Source organism: Hylaeus volcanicus, chromosome 2, assembly GCF_026283585.1.
Source record: "Hylaeus volcanicus isolate JK05 chromosome 2, UHH_iyHylVolc1.0_haploid, whole genome shotgun sequence".
NCBI lineage: Eukaryota > Metazoa > Arthropoda > Insecta > Hymenoptera > Colletidae > Hylaeus > Hylaeus volcanicus.
The window spans coordinates 1,074,756-1,100,057 of NC_071977.1; the positions used below are offsets into that span (position 1 = coordinate 1,074,756).

A 25,302-nucleotide genomic window follows, 5' to 3' on the forward strand; every position below is an offset into this window, starting at 1 on the left:
GAGGAGAGGCGGAACTTTCGCGGCGCTGTCTGTTCCCGCCATATTTCGAATCCGCCTTTTTCTCATCTTTCGCCTTTCTCTTTTTACGACAATTTCAACGATAGGTTGTGGGAAGTTTAACGATGTGATCGTCGTCCCTGGGATATGTTGTTACGTTTTATATCGCTGTATTAAAAGTAACTTTGGACAATGATTACACAGTACGTACAACAAGTACAAAGTAAATATATTTTCAACGCGCTATTCACTTCGTCACGTTTTAAATAATATCTGATGTACAATATTAACGGAATTATATAAATACTTATAAGATTTGCCATCTTTGGTTCAAGTTGTATTCGCTGGCATCAAGTTGTACCTATAATTATCGTTGTATCGTAAATTGTTAAGTATTATCGGAAATAGAATCATTCTCGCCGACAACCGATCAACTACCCAATCCCTGTTATCGAACATTTCGTACAATTTAAATCACGATAAAGCTCCGATTATTCGTTATACATATGTAGAAAATCATGCGCTCGTGGCCGCTATTTCAATACGTGCCACACGGTAACGAGTTTTCTAGGATTTTGGAGCACGGAGAACCAATGCAATCTCTCCGTTGGCCCTCTGACTCCTTTCCCGAGAGCAACTTTGCCGATGTGAACGTCTCTCGACTTATAGCTCGCGTTTACCGAGTCCTCGCTGTCGCTCGGATGATCCATACCGATCGTAGGGACGTCGGCAGGTAGGTTCTGAAATATTTAGCACGATCGTTAGTTTATTTTCATTCGTCGATTCGAACGTACGTTTATCCGGACCTTGCTGCACAGCACCACGAGAAATTGTACGATGTCCAGTTGATTGTACGTTACATCGAACGTCAGGGTTTCGTTCAACTCTGGCTGCAAACTTGCGCGAACAAATTTCGTTTTCTTTTTCTTTATTTTCTGTCCTGTTCTGGCATTCAGCATCAATACTCTGACATACGGATCTGAAACGAATACATTGTACGCGGTACAAGTCGTCGATGTATCGTTTTCTCGCGATCGAATTCGCTCAATACTCACTGAAGTCTTTTAAACTCGACACCGCCGGTGTAAACTTCACGTCGCGCACTTTCATAACATTTATCGTCAGTCTCTGAGCTGTGGGTAAGTAACTTATACCTAATAAAATATTTCCAAACTCCTGCAAAAAGAAACGAGCGTCATCGAATGTTTCGTCCAAAGTAATTAGAGTACTAAGAGATGATACCAAATTGGACGGTTTCATCTTGAAGTTGAACATGTGGATCTCCGGACTTTGCAAAATGTGCTTCAGCTCCTTTATCGATATCTTTAAGGTACACAATTCCGTGTCGTTGGCGTACCTATCGTGATCGTGCGCCGCTAAATCGAGGATCCATTCCTATAAAAGAGACGATCGAGTGAAACCAGGCAAAAGCACGTAATTTCTAGGACGAGTAATCGTTTTCGTAACGGTACGACGAAACACGCGACCCGCGTCGCGCAAAATATATTTTCATCGCAAACATACGGGTACGTTCGCGTACTCGGTGCGACTGCTTTCTCGACCAACTGTTTCCACTCTCTTCCATCATAAAAAAAGAAAGAAAAAAAAAGAAGAAAAAAACAGAATTCCATATCAAATTTTGTGACGATTATTCAAGATTCCGTTACTGAGACATAAACAATATTTTTTCTAACGTTCAAATGCATGCACAGCTCTCGTCGTAGACGCGCTTTAACTTATGCTAGAGTGACGTGTTTCGAGACCTTGAATTAAATACAACACTGAAACGCGCGCAGGCTCGAGATAAAAAAACATAAGTACGCCTGTACCTTAACTTCGTGGGGCTTTACGTTCGCAACGACGAAAGTCTCTTTAAAAATGGGACTAGCCGTATGCCTGACGCCTCTCGTTCGGAAACTGTGCAACTTTTGCCGTTTCCTGTGGCTCCAGGATTGCTTCATAATGTTCAGAGTCACGTATGGCTCCAACGTACAGTTGTATTGTTTTGGAGGAAGACCGGACACCGCCTGCGCATCGTTAAACGTTTCAATTCGCGTGGAGGTATGAGTCGTCGCTAATCGCGCGACTACTTGCATCTAATTAAATACGCTATCGGTATACCGATAGTACTTGTATTTTTTTTTTTTTTTTTCTTTTAAATTGTACGATAATCGCTAGGCGAGTCTCCGAGACCTAACGAACGATTCGTGACCCGATTTCCACAACGATCGCTGAGAACGCGTAAACGAGGAGCAGATAAAAGAACATCAATTAATACCTCGACACCAACGACAAGTTTCCCTGTAACAGCTTCGTCGTAAGGCGGTAGATACTGCAAGCTCAACGTCAACTCCGTTGGGAATTCCCTTTGTTTCTTGTCTGGTTTTTGCTTGGTCTTTTGCACCAGGTTCTGCAACGTGCGCCGTGCAAGGAATAGATTAATACGCGATAGTCGATGTGTCGCGATTAAAACTGAATCCAGTACAGGTAGCGGAAGTTACCAGAGTAGACGAGGAATTGGTGTAGTCGAGTTGCGGATTGCTAGAGTTCCAAGAAGGTGGTTGGTTCGTGGCTGCGTTCTCGTTGATCGTACCTGAGGAATTTTTACGAATTTTTACGAATTTTGTGAAACGAACGCGTTAGATTTCGTGAAATAACGTTCCGCGAACAAGCGTCAAGGGTACACAACGGTCGACATCGTGAAGCAGCTGTATCGTTACGCGAGAGACAAGTAAACAACTCGTAAAGGATAATTATACGGTACCATTGTTGCTGTCTTCGTAGAGGCTACCCAATCTCCATGACCTGTAGCTGACATCGTTCAACTTCAAGTTTTCATTTCCTCCGCTTTTAGCACGCAACGGCACATTTTTTGCTTCCCTCCCTGAAAGGAATTACTCATACCTTTGATTACGCAATTTGAAAACAGCTGAAATAGCCACGCGGCTGTTCGCTCCAAGATTCGTTTGACTCGCTAATTACATGTTTCGTTTAACGCATGCAAACGAATCGGGGAACATCTAATTTCTACGGTGCCGAACATCTGCGACCGAAGGCTTTTCGCGACTGTTAAATCCGACGATGCGACACCCGCGCATACACAATGACCGTTTAATCATTTTACGACAGAACGTCGTTATAATAAGAGAACTCAACGATGGCTTCGGAGAAAAAGGCACGTTCGGAGTAGACGGATCGAACGATACAATCGAATAGGAATTTGCACAGAAACGGGATACGCGTAATTGTTCTTCCATGCGATTAATCTCTACGGGTTAATTTCAGCGGTTCGTCCAAGAACGTTTGTTTGCTAACGTTTAAATATAGCAGCGACGTTGATAAAATCGAAAGGAAGTCGCGTCAACGAGACGCGAGCTCGTTCGCGTCGACGACTTATGCTGGATTTAGTAAATCCTTTTGTGCGGTTGAGATGGGCGTTGCCATCGCGACTCTATCGGAAGGCTGTCTGTGCAATTTGTTTGCAGGATGACATGCCTAATTACGTAACATCGCGGAGGAAACGAAGAAAACGTCGCGCCCGCGAGCGCGTGTGTGTATAAATATAAATGTGCGAACAATGGCGTAATGTATCAGTCGTGTATACGCGCGATTCATGATGCAGGAATCCAGGCTTCCTTCCTTTCGGAGGAATACAACGTTCTTTGTTGTATAAACAGTGTTTCGGATGCGATGAAATCGCGTTTCGTCGTCGGCTCGAATGATTTTAGTACTACAACAGTTACGTTACGATACTCTCGGATCGGGTTTGCGTTGCGCGCCAATCTGTCATCCAAGATTACCTTGATAATGCTTGACGCGAAATCTTTAGCAATTTCAACCATAACCTTTGTCTCGTTAAGTATGCGTTTCCGGCATTACGCTGACATGAATTTTTCCACTCCATTTAACCAACCGTCTCCCCTGCGCAGGCCACCTCTTTCAGGGTTACAGTTACCCCATGTGATTACGAAGAATAAAACAGAAGCCAGGGAATGAAACGTGTACACTCGTTATACAAACACAGTCGTTGCAATCACCGAGAAACAAAAGAAATCGACAGCTGCGATCGTTGTCGTGCTGTTGTAAAAACCTATCGGGACCAGAAACGTTTCGATGACGTGTATCGTACATTTCCGCGCGGAATCCAGCCTCTTTTGTTACTTGGCGTTTTACGTAACCGGGTTACAGGGATCTCTTCTATTTCCCGTGGTAATCGAGGCGCGTTAGATACCAGTTCGCGAATCGACGAACGAGAATTTCTCTACGATAGAATTCGTAAACTTCCGAAAGCACCTTTGACGCAAAGATATCGAAAGCGATCGCATTCCTCGGCACGTGTTTCGTGAACGATAGCACGCGTGCGCCGAAGCAAAGCTCGCGAACGTGTCAAGAAAATTGATAGACAGGTACGCTTGTAAAAAGCAAAGCTTACTTCGTCTCTTGATGCAGTCGTATCCAAGACATCCCGGAATCGCGAAGCACAGGACCACGATCACGATGGCACCGATGGCTAGCACGCCTACCACGGCTACCGCGATGATGATAATTTGGCCCCACGGGCCAAGCGAGTCATCGTGCACCATTCACTGGAAACGCACGTTCGATGTTACTATCGGTGCACTCGTCTATGCGAAACAGTGTCGGTCGCGATAAACTAATCATCGACGAAAAAAGGTTGCTAGCTAGCCAGCCGATCTAGCGCTACCTTTGTTCGGTTTCAAACTGCGATCGTTTGAAAGCGATTCGAATAAATTTTCTGTGAACGCTTCGAAACGTCACCTCGCGAGTCGTAAAGATAACTCTTTGAGTCGGTTAAGCTAGATTCGCCATTTTTGCGGAGGTCTGTTTTCATCGATTGCGCTTCCGTTTTTCCGTAAACGCGCCCGGCGTCGCGATCGACCTCGAAACAATCGATCAAGATCGATACCGTTTTTTACGATTTAGAATCCTTGTTTTCGGCATTGAAATACTCCGTCGAAGAGAGAAGCCATTTTCTTGGTTACGAGTACAAGTGTGAAAAGTTAGCTTTCTTCGCGAAAGTTTCGAGAGATCCGGGAGACGCGCGTGTTCGAAAGGTTAAAAGGAAGTCGTAATTGGTTTACTAGATTCGAGTACACGAGATCCGAAGGTCTGCGTCGACGCGTGGGCAACTGGCCACGAGAAAAACGAGACTTGCGTGTAGACGTCGCGTTTCGCGCGTTATGTCTGCGACGGGTCGCGGCTGTGTCGCGTCGCGAAGCAATAGAAAAATAAGCCACGTTAACGCGCGCAGAAAACACTTGTGCTTTTCGCGCGCGCGCGCGCTCGTTACCGTCGCGTCCGCTTGGCAAAAAGTGTACTCGCGGGACTCCGAGAAATCCCGTGTGTCGGACGGAACCTTCGTACTCGTTTCTTCCCTTTTTCGCTCGGCGCACTCGCGTCGCCGCTCCGCGCCGCGTCTTTCGACCGCGTCCGTCGGCGTAGAGCACCTGTTACGGGAAACGTGGAAACCACGACCGAAGAATAGCATATGGCCGGTTCGAATCGAATAGATGTTTACCTCGAGTTGTTGTTTCGACGCGGTCGTAGCGCAAAAAAGAATGACATCGACGTTAACGTTGATCGATTCACGCGTTACGAACGCTATTTCTCGGACGGTACGCGCGAGTACTTCTATCGAAAGCGAATCGTTTTTGTGCCATAGCAAAAAGTTCCCTCGTATCGAGTTTTTCCCAGGATCACCGTTGCGTCCACTTCCCTCTGCGTCGTCCGCGAACGTTCGTCGAGAACTCGAAGATTCGTCGGACCGATTCGATCGACGCCCGCCGAATTCTGCGTGACGATACTCACTCGACCATAAGAATGTCCCATGATGACCACCGTCGCGGACGAATCGAATGGCGTTCGCGATTCGCGATTTCGATGTCAGCGCGGTGACAAGTCGACGGAAAGGACGATTAATCGGTACCCGCGTGCGTCCTTCGCAGCCCGGACCGACGACTCGGTGCGCGATCGTCAACTCCCGATGAACGACAAACCACGACGAACGCGCGGACCTGCATAGGACGAGGAACGCGCTATCTACGCTTGCCCCTCTCCAAGCTTCGACGACTCTGCCTATTTCGCCGATAGCTGGCGGTACGCGACTCGACACTTTCGATGCCTCGATCTCCTCGACTCGACGCGTGAACCTAATCGAATACGGGAAACGATTCGAGCAATTCAAAATTCCAAAGTCCTCGATCTAACGCGATCCTAATATTTATTTATCCTTTTTTTTTACGATTTTATCTATGTATCGAGGGAACTCGTAAACCGAGAAGCCAAGGCCGCGTTCGACTTCTCCGTTACGGACTTTCGAGCTGTCCAACCGAACGACGTGATCGAGCACCCGAGGAACAAGTCGAGCATAAAATCTGAAAAAGAATGGAAAGAACGAAGTAACCTTTTCGTGCTCTTCTTTCCAACGAATGGACTTTCGAACAGCTGGAGTTGGTTTCTCAGGGTTTTGCCGTACGCGCGCCGACAGCCATGGTTGACGAGGAAGTCAGTCGGCGAGTTACCGCCGATAACACGCGTGCTATCACGCGCGTGTCCACGCTCTATCGATGGTACCGTTAAACCGAGCACGTCCGTCGACGTCGGCCGCGAACGTATATCCTGCGGATGACTGTTTTCAAATTAGGCCCGATCCGACAACGTTCGCTCCTATTTTCTAACGGTAACGATAAAAGCGCGAAGCGCGATGTTCCTAGCCGTGGTACCCTGATCCCGCAAAGTTCGAGCCTAGCGACATCTTCTCGACAAGCGCGACCGTTAAGCCGAGCTTAAGTAGTTATGTCATCGTTAGCCAGGAACACCTTTTCTCGCGCGTGGCTAACGACCGATAACGACGTGCGACGTTGTCGTCGCGAGGAGTTCTTCCTTTGTACGAGCCACGGCTTTTCTGCTTCAGAATTTTCAAAGAAAAACTCCGCTGAACAAACAATGGTTAAACGGCCTCGTTGAACGCAAAGGAGGAAACGAAGATTTCTAGTTGCCATTGAAAATAACACTGCTCGGGCTCGGTAATCGAGTTTCACTTTTGTTGCTCGATCGAGCAACCGTATCATTTTCAGCGTTTTCCGGGTAAACCTTCCAACGACCGGACGAAGAAGAAACGAACGAATCGGAACTGAAATTTGGCTTCTCCTTCCCGCGGAGACGCCGAAGAGGAAAAGGAGAGAGAGAGAGTTCATCCCCGAGCCATCGGCAGTCGTTCGGACTCGGTGACCTCGATCCCCGATCCGCGTCTCCTTTCACTCGAACACTTCTTTCCGGTGGTCTTTCTCGCACCGTCGGTGCCAAGGAACGCGATTGCATTCTATCGCGCCTGGACTGGTCTCGGTAGTCGGTGGTCAGCCCTCAGTTAGCCCGAGTTCGCTGGAGTAAGTCGACTCGAAGCCGCGTTCGTTACCTGCCAACTCGCTCTTTAGATTTCACTTTCATGTAAGTATAACGACACGCGGTAAACGTTTTCGCTTCTGTCGAGAGCTGACGAGTCGACGGACGTCGCCGACCTTTCTTCGACGACGGTGGCCTACGGTCCTAAATGCGGATGCGTGTCTGCGATCGTGAACCGAGAGTTGAACTCATTGGGGAAGACGCTCGTGCGTTACACGTGGTGTTCGAACTCGGTTATCAATTCGCCACGGTACGAACCGTATTTTGTTTAATTTTCGCGAGCGTGGTACGACGTCGCGACGTGAAGTATAACTCCGTCGGAAAAGTGTTTGCGAATCTATTTTGCTGGTAAGTATCGTCGGTGAACGCGTCGTCTTCGATTTCTCTTATCGCCGCGAAAAGAGAGTACCGTTGTCGATTGGTCGCGCGACGCCCGCGCCGGCATTTCGCTACCGTTTGTAAAAGGACTGCCGAGCGCGAGGACAGTAAATAATTAACGAGTTTAATCGCAGAAGCTCGCCAGCACGGTATGATTGCAACCCGTTCTGAAGACCTGAATACGGAATACGCGCCCACGACCACGACAAGATCCTTCCGATGAAAAGATGTCGAGCGCGAAGGACGTGCTGATAAAGTTGTGCGTTCTGTTCTTCCTTTACGATCGTAAGTCTCCATTACTACGCGCATCTACCTGTCCTTCGCCTACTTTTCGTTAAATCTGTCTCTACGTGTTGCAACGATCCTTGATCATAGTCCGATTCGTCGTTTAAACGGATTGCGTATATTCTGGTTTGAATAGCGATTACGCAAAGTTAAACATGTACACATATATGTATCATAGAAAGTTACAAACTTTACGTTCCAAACTAACGTGGAAAAAGTTGTACGAATAATACTGTCGGCTTTGTCACGTTGTATAATTTTCTATTTATAAATAAACCGAGTTATTTAAAACGGAATTAATCGTTTCAGACGCTGCGTGTCTCATTATCCCGGAAGAGCTGCCCACGATACTTTCGCTGATCTACTCCAATATTCCACCGATAAAGAAAGGTAACACGGCAATTGCGTCACGTCCGTGTGTCACACTTTTTCTCCGATGCGTTTTCCCGTGCTATTCTTATTTCATGATTTATCCTAGCTGTCTCGCGACGCGCCGACAACTTTGACTTTCACTCGGCGCGCGCCAGACACCTAACAGAGACGCCTAACATTTTCTACGAATAACGAATTCACGCATCCTACGACGCGCGACGATATCCAAGAAACAATTCGGAGATTCGCCTCGTCTCTCGATGGTTTCTCCATGATTGTTTGCTTCTCGTTGACAGGCACCGATTCGAGACTCGGCGTGGGTTTCAGACTCGGGGAGCACGCGGATTTTCAAGTACTGGTAGAGCTAGGACCCCAGACCGAAACGGATCCGATCGGCACTGCCGATAACAAGAGACGTCGAGATGTAAGGAAATAAAAATCGATCTCCTCTCGATTCAAGTTACGAGTAACGCGAGATTTACGATAAGAGTAACGTCTACTTTCTACCACAGGCGATGTTCGGTGCCGCGATGAGAGGAGAACTCGGACCGTTGGCTCAAGCGGTTGCGAACTATCAATTGGAACGGAAAATTCAGAGTGAACTGGAAAAATTTAAAAGAACGGAGGAGAAGGTGAATGCCGTGGACACCGAAGAAAGTAACGTCGAGAAGGTAAAAGTCAATTTCTCTAATTATTATAGACTTTGACGAAAGAAGCAAAGGCAGATTTTACTATAATATTTCTCGTAGACTAAAGCCAGCGACTGGCTGGCAAAATGGAGCAAAGAAATGACGAAATCGGGCACAGACGAAACGCCATTCAAAGATGTTTCCGAAGAAAACAGTTTCTCGTCGTCTGTGAAAAACAAGACTGTACAAAGGATACGTTCAGGACCACCGCTTGCACCCACCGGTGGAAAAAGCGCCATCTCTGATCTAACAAACTTGTACAAACAACAAAAAGATAAAAAAAGCGAGTGACTCGAGCGAAGCGTCTTCGTTATATAAGTAACATCTATTTTTTACGATTCTACCGAGTTCGTTGTGTATATAAGAAATAAAAATTTATACGAACAAGCAAGTATGCTAAATTTCATTCTCCAAACCGTCAAGTAAATGTAAACTAACATTTGTTTTATACTAATTTAAAATACAACGTACAACCTTATCGACGGCCGATAGTATCTCTTTCGTAACCGAGGTCGCGTTTAGTTCTAGCTAGTCGCCGCTATGGACTCCGTGGTGTCCATTGTAATGGTTCCCGTGTGAAAGAGTTGAGGTGACGTGTACGTTATTTTCCAGTTTTCCAGCGGTGGTTTTGCAACATGAATGCCTTTAAACGGGACAAAAAGGAGGAAGAAGATGGTAATTATGAATGAACATCGTCTTGTCTTACCATAAGCTCGAGTTCATAAACGAGGTTAAACGAATCGATCGTACTCTTATGACAGTTCCTTGTAAACAGTTCGGACGATTACTAGTAGTGAAAAATCATTTTTCTTCTATGAAATCCATCGTTTCGCGTAGCTTGTTTTCGATGTGCTTCCATTCGATATTTACGTGTACTATTTGAACGAATAACGCGCAAACCATTGTACGTACTGCCTCCTTCCACGTGTGATGTTCGTGTTTCTAGGTGGAGGAAATCCCTTTCAAAATCTGGAGAAGACAACCGTCCTTCAGGAAGCACGTACTTTCAATGACACTCCGGTCAATCCAAGAAAATGCGCGCACATCCTCACAAAAATATTATATCTGTTGAATCAAGGAGAGCAGTTGGGTACCACGGAAGCTACCGAAGCCTTCTTTGCCATGACCAAACTGTTCCAATCTCGAGATGTTGTTCTAAGGAGGTTGGTCTATCTAGGGATCAAAGAATTGAGCTCCTTGGCAGAGGATGTGATCATAGTAACATCCAGTCTAACGAAAGACATGACTGGAAAAGAAGATTTGTACAGAGCCGCCGCTATAAGAGCTTTATGCACCATCACAGATGGGGGAATGCTGGCAGCTATCGAACGTTACATGAAACAAGCTATCGTAGATCGTTCTCCTGCTGTTTCTAGCGCAGCTTTGGTTTCTTCGTTGCACTTAACAAGCGTTTCCGGTGATGTCGCGCGCAGATGGGCGAACGAAGCTCAAGAAGCGTTGAATTCTAGTAATGTAATGGTTCAGTATCATGCTCTAGGTGTTTTGTATCAAGCTCGCAAGTCGGACAAACACGCTGTAATTAAGTTAGTCGCAAAACTTATGAGAACCAGTCCAAAAAGTCCTTACGCGGCATGTATGCTAATTAGAATGGCATGTAAACTATTGGACGAAGTCGACGAAGGGGAAGAGCTGCTAGGATTCATAGAGTCTTGTCTGCGTCAAAAGTCGGAAATGGTAATATACGAAGCGGCGCACGCGTTGGTAAATCTTGGAAGAAGCGGCGCTAGAGAAATAGGCCCTGCTATTAGCGTTCTACAACTGTTTTGCGGTTCTCCTAAGCCCGCTTTAAGATTCGCTGCTGTCCGGACTTTGAATAAAGTTGCTATGACTCATCCAGCAGCGGTTACCGCTTGCAATTTAGATTTAGAAAACTTGATCACCGACTCGAACAGATCGATTGCCACATTAGCGATTACCACTCTCTTGAAAACTGGAGCGGAAAGCTCGGTAGATCGACTGATGAAACAAATTGCTACTTTCGTATCAGAGATTTCGGATGAATTTAAAGTCGTAGTCGTACAAGCTATAAGGTAACGATCTTATTCCGCTTATATCTTAGGTTCGAAGCATTTATTCTCCCGCTTCATTTCCGAATTGTTTTTTCTAGAGCTTTGTGTCAAAAGTTCCCGCGCAAACACGCAGTTCTAATGAACTTCCTTTCATCGATGTTAAGAGACGAAGGAGGACTCGAATACAAGGCAGCGATCGCGGATACGATAATCGCGGTTATGGAAGGAAACGCAGAGGCGAAGGAGGCAGGTCTGGCTCATCTGTGCGAATTCATCGAAGATTGCGAGCACATTTCTCTCGCGGTTCGCATTCTGCATTTACTCGGTCAGGAAGGCCCGACTTCGAAGCAACCGTCCAGATACATTCGATTCATCTATAATCGCGTCATCTTGGAAAGCGCCAGCGTACGCGCGGCGGCCGTCACCGCTTTGGCGCGTTTCGCCGCGGCTTGTCCACCGTTGCTTCCAAACGTATTGGTGCTTTTGTCTCGTTGTCAATTGGATTCCGACGACGAAGTCCGCGATCGCGCGGCTTACTATTGCACTATTCTTCAACAACAAAACGACCCAACCGTGTTACCTTTGATACAACCACCTCTTTTGTCGGTGCCCAGTTTAGAAAGAGCTCTGCGAAATTACATGCGAACACCTATGGAGGACCCATTCGATATTTCCCAGGTAGCTACGTTTACGTTCTAATGTACGTTGTTTAGTTAACCGAATGCTCGGATACAATTTAAACAATTTGATCGTTTTGTAGATACCACCGGCACAAGCGGCCGAAGAACCCGCGCAAGTGGAAGTACACTCGACCGTGAAACAACAGCAACCTCGTCTGACGCGAGAGGAAAGCTTCATGGAAAAATTGTCGCAGATACCACACTTGACGATGGTCATTCACGAGTCGTCGCTGCTCAAGTCTTCGCCCGTCTTCGAGTTAACGGAATCGGAAACGGAGTACAACGTAAAATGTATCAAACATACGTTCTCGGAACTCCTTGTTCTACAATTCGATTGCGTGAACACTCTTTGCGACCAATTGCTCGACAATGTAACAGTGGCCGTTGAACCACCGGAGGGGTAAGTACATTCGAATATAATTTACTCGAATGTCGTACTTTTCGAGAAGATACGATGCGCTTCTCTGTTTTTAGCTATACGGTCGTCTGCGAAGTTACGTGTCCTCGTTTACCGTACAACGAACCTGGTACGACGTACACGGTATTAAAATATCCGGAAGACGTTCACGCTAGCATCACCACTATTCCTACGACTCTTCGGTTCACGGCTCGTGACTGTGACCCTGTGACAGGTGAACCAGATGCCGAGCAAGGGTACAACGACGAATATATGGTACATTCTTTTATCGTTCGAAACGGAAGAACAAATCGATTTCGTTTGTGTGTGTCTAAATAATTTAATCCTTTTTTTTTTCTTTTTTTAGCTTGAAGATTTGGAAGTGACTTTGGCTGATCAAGTCCGGGGAATTGGTAGCAGAGGATTGGATTTCAATGCTGCTTGGGACGCAGCTGTTGCAAAAGAATTCGCCAAACTCGAGGAAACGTTCGCTTTAGGTCCGTCGGTAACCAGTTTGGAAGGGGCAATCCAAAGTCTGACAGGATTTTTGGGCTTAGATGCCGTAGAACGATCCAATCGCGTACAATCGGGTGCTACTTCGCATAATTTGTTATTGAGCGGCATTTTCAGAGGTGGAAAAGAAATTCTTGCTCGTGCGAGATTAGCATTGTCTGGTAGTCAAGTAACGATGCAACTATCCGTTTTGTGTCAAGACCCAGACGTTGCCGAATTGATAGTTTCTTCCGTCGGATAAATCGTTCTCGATACATAAACTGTACGTGTACGCGTACGTGTATCGAATGTTTCTGCTATGAAAGTCGATAATCTATGCTACGAATTCCTTACTTATAGTATTAGAGAATTAACGTTGCGAGAGAAATGATCGCGAAACACGGGGTTTTGTTAACCTCCATTTCTATGTAATACTTTGTACATATTATTATAAAACAGTTCTTTAAATAACATTGTTAAAGATTTTATTTTATTTCACACCGATATGGGCCGTTTTTTTCCTTTGATGTTAAGCGTAATTTCTAATAAGATGTCCTCTTTTCGTTTCATTATCTCGGTATTATTAACGCGCAAAAGTGAGGTTATCGAGAAGTTTCTCCCTAGCTTGCTGCTGTCTGTACGCTCTACTTTACCCTCTGATAACCTCATGATTTTCGAGGCTCAAGATTGTTTGGCTTCCTTTCGAAAATGGCTGCCGTATTGGATGAAGTAGGTAAATCCGCCGACAAACTGGTGGACGAGGAAAAACGTGAAATCGTCGACGAAGAGGAAGATGAAACCGGCGCGGTAGAAGCATCGAAGAAGAAAAAAAAAAAGAAAAAGAAGAAGAAAGCTGGTACGTTCCTAGATGTATTTTTTGGGTGTATCCTCGTTACTTCAATTTTAGGTTCCGTCGCGTGTCGTGTCTTATCTTTCGTTCTTGAAACTAACACGCTTAATGTTTACTCCTTCGCAGTGTTGCATGTCATTTTTTTTATTGTTTTATGGCGGAACTTTACGTTTTAACGATAAAATAGTAGTCGAACAAACGAAATAAATTATTACTAAGTGTATTCGAGATCAGCATAATGTGGAAATTTCCTTTGTACCTGTCTCGTATTTCGATACCGTTTATTTCACAACGTATTTTCGAATGTGCCTTCATAGATACATGAAGTATTTCTAAATTGCTTGGTTTTGTTCTACTTCTATCATCGTATTGTTATATTTTTGTTGTATAGGAGCTGATGAAGCTAGTGCAGGTGTTCCAGAGGGCGAAGAAGACAAAGCAAAAGATAACACCACAGGCGATGGTAAACTTATTGTTACATTTATTTGGAAAATAATTTGTTCTACAACACGATATTCCATTGGGATTATTTTGTAGAACCCGCTAGAGAGATGGCAGAAAATGATATGGAAATGGAAGAAACTAAAAAGAAGAAGAAGAAACGTAAACCACGTGGAACGGGAGGCGTTAAGCAGCAAACAGATCCTCCAACTATCCCCGTGTCGGAATTGTTTCCAGATGGAAATTTTCCGATAGGGCAGATTATGGATCATCCTTCTGCTGCGGGCGTGGATGATAGAACAGCGAAGGATCGTTTCTCGAGCGAAGAAGCTCGTGCTTTTGATAGAATGCATAACGACATTTATAACGAAGCGAGACAAGCAGCCGAGGCTCACAGACAAACGAGGAAGCATATTATGAAATTTGTACGTTGTTGCGATTAATAGATGCTATTCGAGATTGTTAATTAAGAAAGGACATTTTTTCTATGAAATGTTTTATAAAAATGTAACTTCCTTCTGCTTAGGTAAAACCTGGAATGACGATGATAGAGATTTGCAACGAATTGGAGAACACAGCCAGAAAATTGATAGGGGAAGACGGGCTTAAAGCTGGATTAGCTTTTCCAACTGGCTGTTCTAGAAATCATTGCGCGGCTCATTATACTCCAAATGCTGGAGATCCAACTGTTTTAGAGTACGACGACGTTACTAAAATAGATTTTGGGACACACATTAACGGACGAATCATCGACTGTGCATTTACTCTGACGTTTAATCCAAAGTACGATAAATTGATCGAAGCGGTTCGCGATGCTACAAATACTGGGATTAAGGCTGCCGGTATAGACGTCCATCTTTGCGATGTTGGTGCCGCGATTCAAGAAGTGATGGAATCGTACGAGATCGAATTGGATGGTAAAACTTATCCGGTAAGTTCGCGTAAACCTATTTTGTTGAGTTGCGTAACGAAGACGTTCATTAATAATAGCAATAATGTACAGGTGAAGTCCATAAGAAATCTCAATGGTCATTCAATCGCTCCGTACCGTATTCACGCTGGAAAAACTGTGCCAATAGTCAAAGGCGGGGAAGCTACCAGAATGGAAGAGAACGAATTTTACGCAATCGAAACATTCGGATCGACTGGAAGAGGACTCGTACACGACGATTTAGACTGTTCTCACTACATGAAAAGCTTCGACGCCGGTTTCGTCCCGCTAAGATTGCAAAGTAGCAAGGTCTTACTCAACACCATTAATAAACATTTCGGTACGTATCGATTTATCAGCGTTATCGACTCGAATAATATCGAGACTATGAATTCGCCTGTGGGAAAAGGAAGCGGAGTGAAAGGTTACGTTTACTATTTCAGGTACTTTGGCTTTCTGTAAACGATGGTTGGATCGCGTCGGTTGTACAAAGTATCAGATGGCTTTGAAAGATCTTTGCGACAAGGGCGCAGTCGAAGCCTATCCACCTCTGGTCGATGTCAAGGGATGTTACACTGCTCAGTTCGAGCATACTTTGGTTTTACGTCCAACGTGTAAAGAAGTTATTTCCCGCGGAGACGACTACTAAAGTGGATCGCGTTGCATATATTCATACCTTCTGTCTAGGAATGTACAAGTTGGTATATGTAAAATCACTAACGTTAAATGTTTACGATTAATAACGCGCGATTTGATTATATCACTTAACGATACTTTATTCATTGTTTTCCTATCACCGTTATAAGCTATAACTTTAACGAGAAACAATCTTGAAATATTCCAAGTACAAAACGTAAGTGTCCTCGTTTTCAGAAGTATTCAGTCATGAATCGTCAATATTTTTCTATCGGGATTAATTTTCTTTGCCGAACTCGGTTCTTTTCTACGGATTAGGATACACGTAAAGAATAATATCAATATTGAATAAAATATATTTGATACTTTAATTATACCAATGCGACGGTGGTCCTAAACATGATTGGTTTGCATCTGTCATAGGACAGAATTTGGTGCACATAACGCGGTGGTGGTAAAATTCAAGTTAAACATCTCAACTCGTTAATCGGCTATATACTTTATCGTTTCATTTTTAACTCTGTTAAATTTTACGTTAGAATAATAAGCATGCTTTAATTACGGTTTGGAAGTAATAAAATTGAATACACTTTGACGCGCTATTATCGATAGAAGAATCTCTAGGTTCCAATCAACGATCACGTTCCTACATTTCAGAGCGCTGTCAATCGAAATAGTATAACGCAACAATATATGTTTCATTTCTTTTCCAAACTATGAACACTGTAGTCTAATAAATGCTGCTACGTTAACGTATAAAACTTTTAATTTCTCTGCTAAAGGCAAAAGATTTTCGTCGTTCACGGCCACTCCTCTTCCCGCGAATCATGTCAAGCACTGCTCCCACTTTTTTATCGATTTGCTCATGTTCATTCGTACAATGAATTCAACTATGCTTTGCAACTTTTCTCTTTATGGTAGTCTTGGACTGAATTCCAGGATGATTCCCATCGCTTTCTTTAAATTTGAATTCTTCTTTATGCAACGCGTGGAACAGTGTTCATACTTGCGCGCCAAAGAGGGTGGGATAGTCGAACGATGTAGCGAAAGAATATTTGTTTGGTATTCTAGAGTTGGAAAAATCTTTCGCGTTCGCTACCGTAAAGTACTACAACTGTATGGTCCCGGGGTGTCGGTTCAACGATTATCCCTACTGCGACAAGGTAGTCTGTACTTTAAATTCAGGTCTGGTCTCCATACAAATTCAGGCACGATGATAAGCTAGCATTCGACGAGCTTACGTTTCGCAATATCTTTTTTTTTTTTTATGTCTTAATTTATACACTTTTCCTATACTATTCACGAGAGTTCTGTTACTTTAATTACGCTAACGGTATTCGACTCTATACGAGAACTGCCTCGAAGGCTCGAGCACATAACAAAATATCGAATCGGCTTGACAAATGGTCAAAAACTATCGTTAACAACCGAGAAGCATTCCTTCGTAACCTCGAGAGGTATTCTCGGTCGCCAATAATATATTCGCATCAAGGCGGTCCGTTAAGGCCTGTTCGTCGTAAACATTGACGTGTTATTCTTTGTTGGGTCTCAGGGGGGGGAAGAGACGAGGAGAGAAACGGTGCCGTATCGCGCACTCGCGTAGGCACAAGGTCGAGGAATATCGCCCGTAGGAAAACCGTCGGCGTCGCTTCCCCGACTATGTTTTCGTAGGGAATTCCGAGAATTAGCGTCGTAAGGCCTCGCTCGAGTATGCGCTCGAATAGAAAAAGTTTCTCGTGCACGTTGTTCTCCCGCAATTCGCGGAAGGAAAGGATTCTAACGCTAGGGTAGACTGACTGTCTAATCGGACTCGACGTCGCTTAGAAAGAAAATGAATCGCCTCGGAACTTTGACAGAGTAAGGCAACGTTTCTACTTTTACGAGAGAGACGCGTACCACGGATTGAATAGTCTCCAGGCGAATAAATCTATCGACACCGGACACGACCTCTCCTTTTCGCATTCCCAGAATTGTTCTTTCCATCGGCGAATCACATAATCCTCGTTTGCCGTCTAACCGTCTCTTATCAGATTACATATATGTATTTACATCGGTCGAGTTACAGAACGCGATGAAACATCCCAGTCGCGTCGCGACGCGAGGCGACGCGACGCAACGAATCGATCGCGTCGCTCTCCCACACGATGGTGTACTTATCACATTACACGATCGACCAACATTTTGTTTCTGAGTTTCTTGTTACTTTTGTTTCGCGAATTCACTGGGAATCTGTACGAGGTCTCAGTTTCGCTCTCGCCGTCGCTAAAAGGTTACTGGATGGCTCCGTCGTTGGCTGCGACTGTTCCAGCTGAAACAACCAACGAACTTTGTTAGATATATTCCCTTTTTAAACCTTCTTACGTTTACAAACGCTAGTTGAAGTTTCCGGCCAAGTTAGGCCTGGTCGCTCACCGCCATTTCGATGTGCTTCGCTCTCTGCTCGATGGCTCTTTGCAACGCGGTCCGGGGATCATCTTTGTAATTCTCTTCCCGATTCTTTTCAGCTTCGCGTCTGGACGCAGCCTCCCTCTGTTTCTCCAGCGCTCGCTGAAGTTCGCTTTTTTGATTCAGCACGTTCCTGCCTCTGGAAACAAGCGAAACACCGAAACGATTAACTTTAATCGCGACGCAACGATGTGAAAAATGTGCGAACAGTATTTCGAGGTAGCAGTCGCAGTTAAAGCGTAAAAGTAGGCGGGTGCGAGTATTCGACGTCATCGGAGATAGGCGAGTTCGCACGTCGGGCCACCGCTTCGTCATTCGTCGGGAGGAAATGATTTTCTCGATTATAAGCGTGCGAAAGCGTATCGAAACCCGCGCGCACGCTTTCCGTTGCTGCTTCCAATATTTATCGCTCGCTAGGAAATTCTCGAATCTCACCATCTTGTTTCGCATTTTGCAAGCTATCTCTAGAATGGTATCTATGCAGGTGGTGTACCGTGTCACCTTGCGTCAGGATCGTTCGTTCGAGTAAAATTAAATCAACGTATAAATTACTCGAGGCCACCCAGGTGATGTTCCGGGACGGTAACCGCGCATAGAAGAGATATCGTATAGAGACTTACATCTTCTGGTTGAACAATAACTCCCTGCGAAGGTCCTTATGATTACCGGACGTGAGGTAAGGGTTGTACGGTTTTCTTGGCACGATCAAACCGTCCGGTCCCATGTGAGGAGCAGGTGGCGGCGGAGGTGGTACACCCAACACCGGCGCCATATCTCTCCCTGGAAAAGTATAGCGCGTCGTTAGGCAGCGGTTTAAAGAAAGCATTCTCGAAACTGTAGCGTTTCGACAGCGGTACAGCACGACAGACTTTTCGCTCGCAAAATTATTTCGCCCGTTATTCTAGCATTTACAGGGTTCGAGTAGATTTTACCGCGAGTAAACTACTGCTCGAGTGGGATCTTTGCGGTTTTATTCACCCTCCAGGAAAGCGATTCTCTCCCTCACGGAACCCTCCTCGCACATCGCGGCGAATCGCACTGAAGCATTTCCGACCGTGCCGTATCAAACAGCTAACTAGTATATATTTTTGCGTGGGGCTTCGCATAGCTGCTAATCGAATAGAAGAGAGTACATACACGGCACAGGGCGTCGCTCGGTACGTATATACGTACCTTTATATTCTCAAGGTGAACCAAACGATGCGCCTTTATCGCTTTAAACCGATAGGACTCGTGTCTTTTATAGATTCAACGGTAAACGAGCTACTCGCCGAGTACCAGAAACGGAGCGCGCTGCGAGCAATACCGATCGTTTTATTCGTTCGTCGTTGTTCGAATAAAATCGGAGGCAAACATCGTTGGGATTCCCGACCAGTCGCGATCCACCGTCCATCCTTGCAAAACTGAAGAGAGTCGTGCCAAGAGAACGAAGAACGACGTCGCTTGATTGCGTGGGGGCTGGTCGCGCGATCTTGAATGACCTGTCGACACGGTGAAAAGAGCACAGCCACGGTAGCGAAGAAGGAGGTAGCGAAAGCGAGTCATCGTTTGGTCGCGTGCGCGTGCAGAGTGCACACGATTTAACGGAAATTGGAACAGACGTCGAATTTCTCGTTCGGAAAACTGCATCCATCGTTTACTCGTCGGTGTCTCTGCTCTGGGATCAGACCTGAACGCGCGATTCGTATCTATCCTTGTGAAAATTGCGTCTCGTCCCGGAATAAATTTCCCGACGGCGAAGCTGTCGAGACTCCTCGACTTCACCCTTCCTCGACCAAATCGATGCGGCGACTACGGAAAAACAACAGTTTCGTACGTCGAACGGGATGTCCGCGTTGATCGAGTTTACGAGCGGAAAGTGAAGTTCGCGGGGGGGAAAATCCTTCGAAGCGCAACGCACCGCGTGGCCCGTAAACAACGGACCTTTTGCGGATTCGCGGAATTAGGTTTCTCGTTGATCGATGTTGCGAGATATACGAGCGCGTCGTAAACCCTGTAGCCCGTGACCAACGAGAGCTACGAAACGAAAGGAAAAAGTATTCCGACGCCCGATTATCCATATCGCTTCGATCGATTAAAAAGATAAACGTTAAAGGGGATTTTCGATATCGCGAAGAGCGATCTTGGTCGAAACGCTCTCGTTTTTCATTAAAAGTAACGGTCGTTCTATCCTCTCGTGACTGGCGTTGCGTCCACGGTTAATTAAATCGCCGTTAAGTTTTGAGAGCGTTTGGCGGCGAAAGTAATCGAGGTTACTCGTTCGACCTATTTTTCTCGATCGCTCGTGCCGTTCGACGCTGGCACGCGCACAAAATGCGATCGATTTTTCGCGAAAACGAGAGTTACGGTTTCGTTTAACGCGTGAAATCGTTCGGAAGTAAAACGGAGTAAAATAGGAACAACGGTTCGATTCGCGAAATCGGTCGACGCCGGGTCGGTGCATTTTTCTCGACGTTTAATCTCTGTGCAAGATCGATGGATTTCGCGCAGGGAAAGGGAACAACGGGGGAGGAGAGAGAGGAAGGGACAGGAGAACAGAGGCAGGGAGGGTTAAAAAAAGAAAAAAAAAGAAAAGAAATGCGAAGCCAGGCCAGGATGTAATTTTGAGGCAGATGTGTGGGCACGAGAGGGAGATCATTGCACCGCGAGCAAGGAGCAGCTGAAGTAGCGTGAGAAAATGCGCCAACCCGACCGCTCCGACGGATGATAATGACCGAAGGGCAAAGTCAGGGCCGTAACGATTTAGCGGATTTACCGTCAACCGCGAGTTAAACGTAACCGTTTAGGCGAGTCTTCCGCGATTCTTCGTGCTTCTTCTCTTTCTCGTTCGTATCTCACATTAGGTATTCACTTAGTATCAAAAGATACTCCCGTTAATAATAACGATCGGGCGGCGCTTTTGTCCAATTGATATTTAGATGCAACGGGTCGGGGTGCGCTCGATAACGCTCGCATACAATACCGAACGGTCGTGCAGTGGGAATCCTTTTCAATCCATCGCGAGGGGAAAATTGCTCGACGAAACCAAACCGCCCGGCTACGGTATCCGACGGATCTAATGCGCCGCCTTTTATAGCCTATTAGGGCTCTTTACGATGAAATTGTCGTGAGCGGTAACGAGAGTTAAAAAAAAAAATGAGAGATGCATCGATGACGCGTGACTCACCGTTTGTTAAACCGTCGCAGCTGTCCGTGTCGTTCTTGGAGCCGTTACCAATCACCTGAAACACGTACATTCGATTAACGGACGATACGCTACTAGTAACGCTACTAGTTGTCGATGGCAAAAATTCGCATTCCTCGAGCATCGCGAACCTTGCCATCCACTTGGATGGTGATTTATAGCTAGCTGGTAAGGAGAATTACAATTTCTAAGAGGATCTACGCGAAATCTTGCGAGTTCGAACGCAAAAGAACGGGCGATTTCCTTTGTCGATTCGTAACCACTACACGGTTGCTCGCAGAGTCGCGTCTCCGGATATTTTCAGCAACGCAACGCGCAAACTTTCGGTAATCGTAAACCGCGGCGTTCTTGGTTCGATAAAAGTTCTTCTATTTTTATACGAAATATAATTCCGCACTTTCGATAAACAGACGAATCGAAGATATCGCGCGACTCAGTTTCACATCGTGCGCTGCTCCTCGGCACCAAGGGAAGAATCGAAAGTCCAATCCTCGACGCATTATACCGTTTCTCCCGTGACTCGTCATCGATGATTTCACCGCGATACCAGCGTCGTCGCCGCGAACGCTATCGACTCGATGCCAATGGCGGTAAACGCGAATGCGACGCACGTGGAATCGCTGGACATTTTCCGACAAGACGAAAGAATATTTTGCGAGACGTACGAGTCGCGAATGTAAATTCGAGGAACGTTTCGAAGCAATCGCGGCATTTTTTCGGTCCACGATTCCACGGGTTTCCGTAATCGCCGGCAACTTCCGTCCTCGATATCAGCGATCACTTCCAAGGAAAAAAGATGGTTGCGTGAAATGACGCGCGTTAGAAGCGTAACTGTTGCGAAATAGATTTTTTCGAGATATTCTCGTAGAACGTTTACACTGAATTTATACTGAATTTCTTGGCAGCTTGTTGGAAATTACGGAGAAGGGCTTCCAAGTGTCGTCCAAAGCTGACACCGAGCAACGAATAATAAGCCGGTGCTGCTTTTAGCCTACTTTCGACGATGCATTCTCGGCTTCGTTCTTTCGCGGATTAGCTAAAAACAACGGGTACACGTACGTTGACGTAATAGACTCGAGGAGAACACGCTAGGGTCACCATTGTGCGAGCACGTTTTTTGTAGGACATCTTTTGTCGCGATCTCTTTCAAGCCCGAAGCTGCGAAAGAACATTGCTCGCAGGTGCGCGAAAAACGCGGACGTAACAGGTTTCCAAAGTGTGCGATCGCTCGTCTTCGGCTATGAAAAGGTTCGCGAGTGTCGCGAACAATAGCTACGCGAACAATGTCAGGGACTATAAAGTTCTCTAAGGCTCGAGAGTGCCGAAGATTACCAGCGATCCTCGTTCCATCCGATCGGTGGTCGAATATAGTTCTGCACGATTTCGCGAAAACACGAAACTCTCGCATCGAAGATTCGATTCGCGCGCGGAGGAGTCTTACTATCGAAAGCGGAAGGTTCGTATCGGGCGTCGGATGCGATTAGACTCGCGAGCCAGCTCGTCCTCGAACGAGAAAAGAACGAGCGCGCTTGAAATTGTATCGAGCTCATCGACGAAGAAGGAGTTTCCGAAGGCTGCGACACACGCGAGCAACAGCTAATTGCTCGTTCGCAGGCGTGAACGCGTGCGTAAACCGCGCAGAGAAAACGAGAAGGCTGCTCCTACTCGACTCGACTCGTTTTGCCGTTGGGAACGACACGCTTCCCTTTCACCCTACCGAGTGTTTACGTATGTACGGAGCCGCCGGTTAAACGAGTTGCAATGAGCTTTAGCTTGGGGGGATAGTAAGTCCGGAAGGAAGTGGAAAATATTAACGTTTCTTCGGGCGCAGGGGAGCTGTGCCGAGCCGTCCTTGTCGATGGTTGCTTCGCATTGTGATCGATGAAGAACGCGAAAAGGGGGACTATCGCGCGCGACCAAGTTCCCTTTCCGACGGACACTTTTCTCTACTGTCCCGATGTTCCGTTTCGCGCTCTTTTCGAACGCGGCAAGATTAGAATTGTTCGAAAACTTCCTTATCGACGGAGGAAGGGAGGACTTTTGCGAATGTTTTCGAAACGCCGAGCGCGATTCTCTTCCCTCGTTTTTCGTTCCTCTTCCGCTTTCATTCGTATTCCGCGCCGACGAGAAGGATTCAAAGGTCACCGACTCTACGAGAGGTGCTTGAAAATAAACTAGAGAAAATTCTAGGTGCAGACTGGCGCTCTTTCGACCTCGAACAATGGCGCCAACGAAAACTCGCGCCTCTCTAAATGCCAACAATAACGGCGAACACGTTCTCGCGTAAAGTGGCCGCGATGAAAGTCGATTCGTCGACAATTATACGTATCGAGCGATCGCGTAAACGCTAGGGTCTCGTTCCAATTACTCTTCGAGTATTATATTTTCGGTGCTTTCGCGATCTGAGATCGACGTAGAGTTTTCCGCGTCTCGCAACGAACGAATCCTACCGAGAATTCCAAACGCACGCGGTCTACTCTTCGATGAATCGAGTACGACGCTAGAATTTACTTTCATTCCAGTTTTCTCGCAATTTCCGCGAAAGTATCTCGGCGACCACTATTTTTAAGGTAAATAGGTACGCGCGTACGCGGTCGTCGTCGAAGACGCCAACGATTTCGTACATCCCAACGATCCCGACGATCCGAAACGTTCACGATGAAACACTTTTCGAGCAAATTGTGAAACTGCCGTAAATACGTAACAAAGAAAACGAACGACGCAGCCGCTATACGAAAGTACTCCCGCGGTAGCAACTATCACCCTAACGAGCAATAATTTCGTTCAGCTCCGACAGATTACAGGATAAAAATTCACCGGGCGCTTTCACCGAAGCTTCGAACCGAAAGATCGTATCGTTCACCGGTGTTCATTGTATTCGCCGACACAGGAAAACTGTCAGATACGCTGAACTCGTTCCTGTGGCCCGAATGTGCTCTCTTCGCTGGACTCTAAATTCCAACTATCCGTAACCGAAACGATTCGATGCGAATAGAAAGAAAACGGCGTCGATTCGGGACACGGTGTCGTCTCGTTGAGAATAAACATGTAAAAATGCGTATGTAAACGAACGGTTGGGAGACGACGAACGAATCGTAACGGGAATTTCCTGGATCGATGCGTCGCTGTCGCGTCGAAGGAGGACGGGCGGATTAACGGGTTCGATGCGGGCAGAGGAGCGTAAATTTTTTAAATAAAACAACGACGTTCGTCGAAACGCATTATTCTCGAGACACCGAGCGCACGCACGAGTGCATCGAATCGCAAAACGGCTACAAGTATGCGCACCGCACTCTCCGTTTGTATGCTCGATTGGTTCGGGACACGCGGACGTTTCGGCACGCTTCGAATCGATCTGTTTCTTTTGCAAAGCGAATGGTGACTCGTTGACGCGTGTCGCCAACGATATAAAAGGAACACGAGCTATTTACTACGGTAATCGCGTAATTTTTTGTTCCGACAGTTGACCGCAACTTACGAGAATACGGCAAAGTCGATGAAAGGTCGGTTGCAGCGTGAGACGAAAGTTGTCGATCCGGCAAAGGGCGCGCGTCTCGAGATTCGTAGCAATCAGGCTGAGACGGAAATGAACTTGCACGTCGATTTACTGTTCCGGGGCTAGTGGAACGGCGAGGTAGTTCCGAGCGCGAAACTCGAGGCTAAGCGAGACGAAACGAGGCACTTGTCGCTCGTTCGAGCGCACCACGCGAACTGACAGGACGACGAAGCGAGAGACACGCCGGAGAGAGGAGAAAAAAAGAGAGGAGCGGCTGTCGCGTCTCGTTCATGCGACCCATGTGCGTCGTAACGGGTACCGAGCCCTTGCTCGACTTCTTCCGACGTAGATCCGAACGTGCCTCTGATAATGATAATACGCGGTCGCTTTGACCGGCGAGAAACCTTCAGGGCCGCAAATTCGTTCGCGGTCGTGGGAACACCGCAACGGTACGGGCCATAGTTCGCTGTTTCTCAATTTCGTGGGCCGCGAGTAAAACGAAACAACGGTTCCGCGACGTCGGAAACGCTGTTTCTAAAACTGAACATAGCGGAAAAGTTAGCTACGTTTCTAAAAC

General features: G+C 46.2%; 5 protein-coding genes across 6 annotated transcripts in view; 3 read left to right on the top strand and 2 right to left on the bottom strand.

Annotated features, from left to right (window-relative positions):
- Window positions 1–205: 205 nt before the first annotated feature.
- Window positions 206–5,969, bottom strand: LOC128872861 (synaptotagmin-1-like). 2 transcript variants are annotated; one of them, XM_054115974.1, is made up of 10 exons: window positions 5,827–5,969; window positions 4,430–4,583; window positions 2,762–2,881; window positions 2,499–2,590; window positions 2,276–2,407; window positions 1,827–2,024; window positions 1,240–1,392; window positions 1,053–1,173; window positions 804–976; window positions 206–737 (listed from the first exon to the last, which is right to left on the bottom strand). In XM_054115974.1, exons 2-10 carry the CDS (start codon window positions 4,578–4,580, stop codon window positions 531–533), a joined length of 1,347 nt encoding a protein of 448 aa, XP_053971949.1. In that variant the 5' UTR covers window positions 4,581–4,583; window positions 5,827–5,969; the 3' UTR covers window positions 206–530. The 2 variants fall into 2 exon arrangements, with proteins under 2 accessions (XP_053971949.1, XP_053971948.1); XM_054115973.1 differs by lacking the exon at window positions 5,827–5,969 and adding an exon at window positions 5,537–5,804.
- Window positions 5,315–9,525, top strand: LOC128872862 (uncharacterized). The gene is made up of 6 exons (XM_054115975.1): window positions 5,315–5,513; window positions 6,932–8,082; window positions 8,392–8,472; window positions 8,751–8,878; window positions 8,967–9,125; window positions 9,204–9,525. Exons 2-6 carry the CDS (start codon window positions 8,025–8,027, stop codon window positions 9,432–9,434), a joined length of 657 nt encoding a protein of 218 aa, XP_053971950.1. The 5' UTR covers window positions 5,315–5,513; window positions 6,932–8,024; the 3' UTR covers window positions 9,435–9,525.
- A 155-nt stretch (window positions 9,526–9,680) lies between these two features.
- On the top strand, window positions 9,681–13,213 carry LOC128872441 (coatomer subunit gamma). Its single transcript, XM_054115122.1, has 6 exons — window positions 9,681–9,818; window positions 10,090–11,194; window positions 11,272–11,851; window positions 11,934–12,253; window positions 12,328–12,526; window positions 12,618–13,213. Exons 1-6 carry the CDS (start codon window positions 9,779–9,781, stop codon window positions 13,002–13,004), a joined length of 2,631 nt encoding a protein of 876 aa, XP_053971097.1. The 5' UTR covers window positions 9,681–9,778; the 3' UTR covers window positions 13,005–13,213.
- A 201-nt stretch (window positions 13,214–13,414) lies between these two features.
- Window positions 13,415–16,361, top strand: LOC128872443 (methionine aminopeptidase 2). The gene is made up of 6 exons (XM_054115124.1): window positions 13,415–13,598; window positions 13,984–14,055; window positions 14,130–14,458; window positions 14,560–14,964; window positions 15,037–15,304; window positions 15,408–16,361. The coding sequence occupies exons 1-6, from the start codon at window positions 13,451–13,453 to the stop codon at window positions 15,611–15,613; spliced, it is 1,428 nt and encodes a 475-aa protein (XP_053971099.1). The 5' UTR covers window positions 13,415–13,450; the 3' UTR covers window positions 15,614–16,361.
- Window positions 15,939–25,302, bottom strand: part of LOC128872446 (uncharacterized) — a 16,532-nt gene continuing 7,168 nt past the window's right edge. The window contains exons 2-5 of the mRNA XM_054115131.1: window positions 21,212–21,266; window positions 18,666–18,825; window positions 18,013–18,184; window positions 15,939–17,908 (exon numbers count right to left, since the gene is read on the bottom strand). Of these exons, the coding sequence (XP_053971106.1) occupies window positions 17,819–17,908; window positions 18,013–18,184; window positions 18,666–18,825; window positions 21,212–21,266 (477 nt within the window). The 3' untranslated portion in view covers window positions 15,939–17,818. The remainder of the gene's footprint in view (window positions 17,909–18,012; window positions 18,185–18,665; window positions 18,826–21,211; window positions 21,267–25,302) is intronic.